The 8,813-nt window shown below is 34.5% G+C and overlaps 1 protein-coding gene across 1 annotated transcript; it reads right to left on the bottom strand.

Annotated features, from left to right (window-relative positions):
• Nucleotides 1-7,811: 7,811 nt before the first annotated feature.
• Nucleotides 7,812-8,813, bottom strand: LOC121132630 (uncharacterized). The gene is made up of 2 exons (XM_040728065.2): nt 8,419-8,813; nt 7,812-8,360 (listed from the first exon to the last, which is right to left on the bottom strand). The coding sequence occupies exons 1-2, from the start codon at nt 8,735-8,737 to the stop codon at nt 7,876-7,878; spliced, it is 804 nt and encodes a 267-aa protein (XP_040583999.1). The 5' UTR covers nt 8,738-8,813; the 3' UTR covers nt 7,812-7,875.

The following is an 8,813-nucleotide window of genomic DNA, read 5'->3' as shown; positions in this document are numbered from 1 at the left end:
TGTAATTAACATTTTATTCGTGACAACATTTTGTTGTCACTTACATACATTAGTCCCAATTAATGAATTCTAATTTTAAGTCATTACTAAGGAATTACTAATTGTCAATGAATGAAGTTTAAAGTAGGAGGGTTGTGGCTAGAACGTCGTATTATACGTAGGATTGAAGGACCGTTGAATGTTAAAAAGATGGGACCAATAAAAAAGAGACTAAACTGCTCATATTCAATTTAATATCTTCAATTGCTTCATTTGCAAAAAGAGTTCCAAGTATAGGGAATGAAGTTTGGTCCATGGCAGCCCACTCCTCGTTCTACGGGAGGCCTTCATGGCTTCAATATTTGCTTGACGAATTCTACAGTTCTCGATGAACGCCCAGAAATAAAAGTGAGGGGATGGACATCCGGACTGTATATTGGCCACATTATCTTGTTCCAGTTAGCGATGTTAATTCTGGGATATTTGGTGGTGTTCATGAATTTCTCTGAAGCTGACATAATGATCATTTCTGTAATTTTAGACGGGATCAACGTCAACAGTCTTTTCGTCTTAGAAAAGAATAACTCTGCCTGGTACCTCATTTTCATGCTGTTGAGGAGTCACTGGGACATTGAAGATGGGTCATCTTCATACCAGCTGTGAGGAGGGCCCTCTCTAACACCACTAGGGACTTTTCACCCAACTTTTTGACATTTTTTAACACCACCGTGTCACTGACGTTGAGATTGTTATATATATAATTTTAAATTTACAATTTAATATGTGTTGTAACTTCTAAATGTATCACGAAGTTAGATACTGTCATTATCCAAATAGACTGTGTTAAAAATAAATAGAACAGGGCAAAATGATTTTTCTGACTATTGAGTCTGGATTACATTTGTATTCTATTAAAAATCATCGTAAATTTCTATCAACAAATTGTTATTATGATTTACCTTTTGAAGCTCTGAAGGTAGCCAAAATTTATTGTAACAATAAATAAAAATGAGAACTTTACTGATTTTTTTATTTATAAAATATATATCCTGATCAGTATCAATCAATCTCTTATATGAATAAAATATTCTAAACTATGACCTAGAAAACTTTCATTGCTTAACTCATCCCTACAAATTTGAATACAAAATTGAAGCAAGCGCTTTTAAGAAATGTTGGGATGTATTCCTATCTCAAGTGACCGTTTTCAAATAAAAACCATAAACTTTATTTTATTGATATTTTTAATACTTAAAATTTATGTACTTATCTTTAATGAACTTCAAAAGTAGGAAAAGCAAACAAGTATCATTCAGCTTATGATGAAATGACTTTTGTCAAAGATTCTCTTACCAGTCAAATATACACGGTAATTATAAATGAAATTTTATTTTATGAAAATTCAAGAATTACATATGAACTTAAAAGAAAAGATAGATACTCTTGCATAGAGGAAATATTACTCTTTTATACTAACATAGTTCCAAAATAAGAGCATTGTAACTAAAAAATCCCAGCAGATTTAGAGCTACGAAGATATATAATACGTAATAATGATGTAAATAAACATTACCCGAAACTAATTTCATCTTACAAAAACTTGTATACGCATGCATCTTACGCCACATAATTTCAAAAACATTAAAATTTTGGACAAAGAACTAAACACAAGTTTTTGGTGATAAGAAAATACACAAATATAAAGAATAATTTAAGATCAAGAATTCGACAAAGAAAATGATGTACAATAATATAGTCAAGGACTTGATTGATCTTCAAACGAAGAATACATTTATCTTATTGAAAGTTGCAATTTTTGTCACAAATTTAAAAATAGAATGGTCTTCATTCACACAAAATGAACTGACTCACAGAACTAAGAACAGTTATGTATGTCATGGAAGTATTTTCAAGGTTTTGTTTGTTTATAACTCCAATGTTTGAAAATGACAAACTTGGAAGTTTTTTGAAGAGATGGTCATAATTTAAAAACCCAGAGATTCGGTATGGACTACTGACCTTCAGCTATATTGATTTTTTGATGGTGACAGGCGTCCATAGATCCTGCAAAGCAACATCTAATCATAGGGACACAGAAAGTAAAAGGTACTTTTCAAATTATTTATTGTATAAGTTATATATTTTAACTTATAGAGGAATATATTTTTTATGAGACATGGATTATGTCGTATATTTTTTTTTATTGATTAGCTCATAATGTGTTTTAGAATTTATCTCAAAATTTCAGGATACACGTTGTTTTATGGGATATTTGTTAGGTTCGAGACAAAGGGTGTGCATAAAGAATTAAAACTACACAAGGGATTTTTAATGTAAAAAAATAAATTGGGATTTTCTCCGTTTCTAGATTTTTATTTAAAATTGTTTACATATTGACGCACCTAACATGGTCAGTATTGCGCTTTGTCTGCTTCAGCGGACCAAAAAAAAAAAACCTTACTCAACCGTCCACCAATCATATAGGTATGTAAATATAGATGAATTAAGTCATAATTAATTATTAAAATCTATTATATATATGTAACTTATGACCAACTCATAATAGTACTGAGTCATTATAATAAAATTACATATTTGTAGCACGTCCACCCAAAAGGAAGCTAGATAATTTTTCTCAAAATTGAACATGGAATACATTTTCAACAACAACAATATTCCCTCTGCAGAGGACTCTGAGACTAGCGACAATGTCCAGGGAGGTGAGAAGAGCAAGATTGAGGAGATAGAGTTTGTGGACAGAGGCCCAGAGTACCCTGTCGTCTTCACGAGCCAGCTGGGTGACCCGATACTTACCGGGCGGGAGCCAAAGCGGAAGGACATCCAGACCAGAACCAGAGTGGAGACTGAGCGGGAAACTGTGCCTAAAGCCGAGAGAGATCATACTCTACAGCCCAAGTTACAAACATACAGTCCTCAGATAGATGACAAATACTCCAGAGACTTTCAATATGATTGGTTTCCGTAAGTTCCCGTGGCTAAAATATGACAAGGTTGAAAAGTCAGCCAAGTATTTCGCCTGTTCCAAATTTTCCATTTCCAATCTTGGGAAATTTGAGTTCAAAACATGGAAAAACAGTTCCTCGTTGAAAGTTCATTCTAACAACAAAAAACACAAACTGTCTATGGAAAAGTGGATCAATTTCCTCACATCAAAGAAAAAGAATACCTCGGTTCTCGGCCATGTTCAGTCTCAACATGCTGAGGAAGTCGTGAAGTGGCGAGCTTATTTGAGGTATCTTTTCCAAACTGTTGGGTTCCTCAAAAAGCAAGGATTGGCTTTTAGGGGCGATTCCGAAACAAGAGAAAAGTTGACGGAATCTAATGAAAACAATCGAGGAAACTTCTTGGAGCTTTTGTCCCTGCGTTCACACGACAATCATATTTTCAAAGATAAACTGGAGGCCGAAGTCAAAAAATTTGGTTCAGCTGGGGCAGGTTTTGCCAAATGGACTTCACCTGACATCCAAAATGAGCTGATAGAGATTATAGCATCCAAAGTGACGGAAAATATAATTGAAGATGTCAAGACTTGTGCCGGCGATGATGACTACTGGTTCTCTGTAATTGTTGATGAGACATCAGATATGTCAAACACGGAGCAGTTCAGTCTGTCACTGGGATATCTGACGAGTGAAGGCATCAAGAAAGAGAGCTTCTTCAAGTTTGTAAAAGTTACCCAGACTGACGGCAAATATTTGTTTGAGAAGCTTCACGAGGCTGTCAAGGATCTCGGCCTTAACCCCGTCCGCACTGTCTCCCTGGCCGCGGACGGTGCCTCCAACATATCCGGCATCAAGAAGGGTCTTGCCGCCAGGTGGAAGGAAGCAGCCCCACTGTGTGTCTACATCCACTGCTACGCCCATGTCCTCAATCTTGTAGTCAAGGATCTTCTCTCAGATATAACCCTGTTGAGAAATACAATGGGGACAGTACAAATTTTATACAACTTCATTGAAGGGTCACCAAAGAGGTCAGCAATCTACAAGTCGGTGAAGATAACAAGTAAAGATGAGGAGCATGCCAAGGTGATGCCCCTGAAGAACCAGTCTGCTACCCGCTGGAGTCTCCGCTACGATGCTGTACACGCTGTATCTTTAGGGATGGTCAGAATCATGAAGACCCACATAATAATGAGAAAAGATAAAGATACATTGTCGAGTTCAACAGCAACTTCTCTGCTCAACAGCATCTTTAGTCACCAATTTGTTTTCGGCATTGAACTGTTGAAGCCACTCCTCAGACACACATCTAGCTTGTCAGATGAACTTCAAGGCAGAAAGGTTGACCTAACAAAGGCCCGGAAACACGTCAACCTAGTGATTAGGACTCTTGAAGATCTTAAGAATGAGAAAATCTTTGAATCAATTTGGAAACTTGCTGAGTTGAAGTCGTCTGAGATGAAATCAGTATTTGACCAGGAGGACTCAATTGATTTGGAATTCAAGGAGGCGAAGATTCCAAGGAGAATAAAGTGGAAAGGAACAACTGAATCCTACTTCCGTGAAACCTCTTGAACATGGACAGGGTGATGGTGGACAAGGTGCTCCATGAAGACATGGACAGTTTGATTGACACCTTTGCGTCAAGGAAAGAGAGGAAAAACTTCTTCTTCTAATCATGTTAAAGAACACATGCATTTTTTTCTTCATTTTTTTCAAACACATCACCACGTATACATGCGAGTTAAGAACATCAAGACTTGTGAACATAATTAATTTTCTGTCGATGTAACCGTTTCATGGTATATTATAATCTCGATCATTATCTTCATCTGTTATTATTTTAAAAATATTTAAGGAGGTTTAAATTGTTTGACTTAATTGTATAGTTCAAAAATTTTCTCTCATTCCTGCACCGTGCATTTTATACTCCATTATACTCCTTCCTTTATGAATAGGTCGGCATTGACTTTCCGTCTAGAGTTTTTCCTTTTCATTTTATTTTTCCCAATGTTTGCCTGAAGAAAATAATGGTCAGACAGTCCATTGGACGATATTCTTGCAAGATCTTTAATAAGGCCATTGGACATTTTTTTTTTTTTTTTTCATCAAACGCCAATTTTGAATCTTTAAAAAGAAATGGCGCAAAGTGATACATTTTGTACATAAAATTTTATACTCTATCAGTAAAGTACTGTATTTTCAATTTCAGGAACATTTTATTAATAAATTTTGTAATATTTGGTTATTTTTTCGAGATCATTATTCTCCGTAACTTTTTGTTTTTGCAAGTAAAAAAAATATATTGGTATGTTTGTGTTTTCTCTTTATATTGCCAATAAATATTACTTTTTGCAAAGTTAATACAAAAAAATTGTTTTTTTTTTTGCAAATGTTTTTTTATAGTAATAATCATTGCATATTTTAATTTAAAAAATCAAAGGGAACATCAATTTCAACCAAAAAAAAACAATAACGCCGTAAAAACCTAATTTATTTTATATTACCAGGGGCGTCCGCAGGATTATATTTTGGGGCTTGATTTTTGATTTTTTTGAAAAAAAATTTTAAAAAAAAAAAAACTTGAAAAAAAAAAAATTGAAAAATTTAATTTTTAAGAAAAAATTGAAATAGTTATTCTCAAAATGTTAAAATTTTAGAAAAAAATCAAAAAAAGAGCTATTGAAATATTTAATTTTTGAAGAAAAAGCTATTAAAATATTTAATTTTTGAAATTTTTTTGAAAAATACATAGTTATTCTCAAAATATTAAAAATTTTTGGAAAAAAAATCAAAAATCCATAGTTATTCTCAAAATATTAAAATTTTAGAAAAAAAATCATGATCTGTTCATACAAAATGAATTTTTTGTCATGTATTTTATGAATAACTTAATAAATCAAACATGTTATAAGCAAAAACCATAGGGATTTAGGGGCCGGGCTGTTGGTTGGCCAATAAAATGGGGTCCAAAATCTGGCACATTTTGTACTAAGAGCTCTAGGACAATCTTGGCCTTATAAGCAGGTGTTGAGTCTTGTTGGAATGTATATGGCTTACCATCAGTGACTTCATTCATCAATGGGATGAATATGTCCTTGAGAACATCCTTGTAGACCTCCTTGGTCACTTTTGGTCCTTTTTGGCCAAAAATAACACTTATTATTAGTACTTTTTTTATTCAAAACTAATGAAGCTTAAACGTTTTTCTATTCATTAATGAAAAAATATAAAAGTTGATAGTCAGAATCAGTTTTTATGAGATGAACAGTTTGTGGTCGCTAATAAATAATAGGAATATTTTTTCATTTTCGGTTTCGTTTTTGCATATTTACTCCAAAAGTGTAAATTGTATGTGTAAAATGAATATGACCCCTTAAAAGTAGCTTGCAGTAATTTATTTTATACCCAAGAAATGTGGTATGATGGGATTCGAGACTTCAGGATTTATGTTCCCTTTTATTAATAAGACAAATTGAGGTTTATCTATCTAATTTCTTTTTCTCTTAAAAAAATGGAATCGGCGTAGCTCATGGAGAACGCACTTGGGATAAATTATTCTCTTAAAGTCAAAATTCACACACAGGTGATTCCAAAAAAACGAAGTATACATTATGTATATAGACTTCACACAAGATTCCTAGTTTATTTGGAGTAATTGTAATACTATAATGTTTAATTATACATACATACTCATGGTTGAACTAAAACTCAGTATTTTTTAATCCGCAGTTATAATACATTCTCCCAATATCGAATTACTTCAAGTGCTATCATACAGCCTCCTAAATTATTTATTTTAAACTATACACAATCATACTTTTATTACTGATCTGAGAGTTTATGGGTGAGGAAATAGAATTGGTATATGAAGCATCTGCTGAATCTATTTATTTTTTTTAATCGGACGAGAAATATCATAGCAGTAAGATTCCAGATTTAAGGTACCAACTTTTCTTTGTCAGGGTCACACTTAAACAGGGGTAGCTATGCTGACTGAAATGGCTTGTAAGACTATCTACAATGTTGAGAAGAGGCTCGACCTCAACTATAACATAGAAAAGAAAGAAGGGGCCGGAAAGAAACCATCATTAATGAGGATGCCTTCAAGGGCCCCCTCAAAAGGACTCAAACAAGTCTCCATGATTCATTGAAAAGAATCTCAATGTCAGTGACACGGTGGTGTTAAAAAATGTCAAAAAGTATGGTGAAAAGTCCCTAGTGGTGTTAGAGAGAGCCCTCCTCATGCCCCATCTTCAATGTCCCAGTGACTCCTCAACAGCATGAAAATGAGGTACCAGGCAAAGTTATTCTTTTCTAAGACGAAAAGACTGTTGACGTTGATCCCGTCTAAAATTGCAGAAATGATCATTATGTCAGCTTCAGAGAAATTCATGAACACCACCAAATATCCCAGAATTAACATCGCTAACTGGAACAAGATAATGTGGCCACTATACAGTCCGGATGTCCATCCCCTCACTTTTATTTCTGGCCGTTTATCGAGAACTGTAGAATTCGTCAAGCAAATATTGAAGCCATGAAGGCCTCCCGTAGGACGAGGAGTGGGCTGCCATGGACCAAACTTCATTCCCTATACTTGGAACTCTTTTTGCAAATGAAGCAATTGAAGATATTAAATTGAATATGAGCAGTTTAGTCTCTTTTTTTATTGGTCCCATCTTTTTTAACATTCAACGGTCCTTCAATCCTACGTATAATACGACGTTCTAGCCACAACCCTCCTACTTTAAACTTCATTCAATGACAATTAGTAATTCCTTAGTAATGACTTAAAATTAGAATTCATTAATTGGGACTAATGTATGTAAGTGACAACAAAATGTTGTCACGAATAAAATGTTAATTACATTATTGAAAGTGTAGAATTTTATTTACAACATAATCAATAAATAACAATTTTTTTTTTAATTATTTAAAAGAACCTTCTTCCACCACGGTTTTGGAAGAATCTTCCTGATCGGGATTGATAACTAGATTGAGGAGCCTCTTCAATGATGGAATTGGTTCCAGAAGCAGCACCAAAGGGACCATTGTTGGTTCTGGAACCGGCAAATCCACCATTATTAGAATCATCTGTAAATCCACTATTATTAGAATCCCCGATGAATCCGCTATCATTAGAATCCTCGATAAATCCTCCATTGTTAGAAGTATCAACAAATCCTCCATTGTTAGAAGCAGCAATAGCTTCTCTTTCAGCAGCAATTTCCTCGTTTCTTGAGTAGAGAGACTCAGCATTGGCACAGTCAAAGTTGAACCACCAATCGCAGACAAAGTACGCTTGGTTAAAAATTGTTCCATTGGGGCAAAGGAAGGACATTTTGCGTAGACCACCCTCAGCAGCTGAAGCACAAACGTGGAAAGCTTGACAGTCGGTTTCTGTATCAGCATAGAATCCTGTAAATGAAAAAATGATTATTTATGGGGATGAACAACCCTTAGTGAATAATCAAACCTCCTTCAATTTGTCCATCACAAGAGAAAAAAGTGTCAGGGACTTCAGCATAGATGGGGTAGTCCTCTCCTGGAACACCAGGAAGAGCCTCTTCTAAAGCAGAAATGGGATCTAAATCAGAGCTTGAACCAGCAATTCTTTGATCCACATTAGATGAGGATCCGAATTGACCGAAGCCATTGGAGGCTTGATTGCTGGAGCCACCGAATTGATCGTTAGAGCCTCTAAATCCACCACCATTATTAGTGGCATAGTTTGAGAGTTGGGCATTGCTACTCGCAACAAAGACAAAAAGGATAAAGGACATAAAAGCATTCATTTTTGATTGTATTTTAAATATTATAATATGTGAACAATGAAGAATTCAATGAGATGACACTAGATCTGCTTTATCA

This window comes from Lepeophtheirus salmonis, chromosome 2, assembly GCF_016086655.4.
Source record: "Lepeophtheirus salmonis chromosome 2, UVic_Lsal_1.4, whole genome shotgun sequence".
Taxonomy (NCBI): Eukaryota; Metazoa; Arthropoda; class Copepoda; order Siphonostomatoida; family Caligidae; genus Lepeophtheirus; species Lepeophtheirus salmonis.
This window is presented reverse-complemented; position numbering and strand designations above follow the sequence as displayed.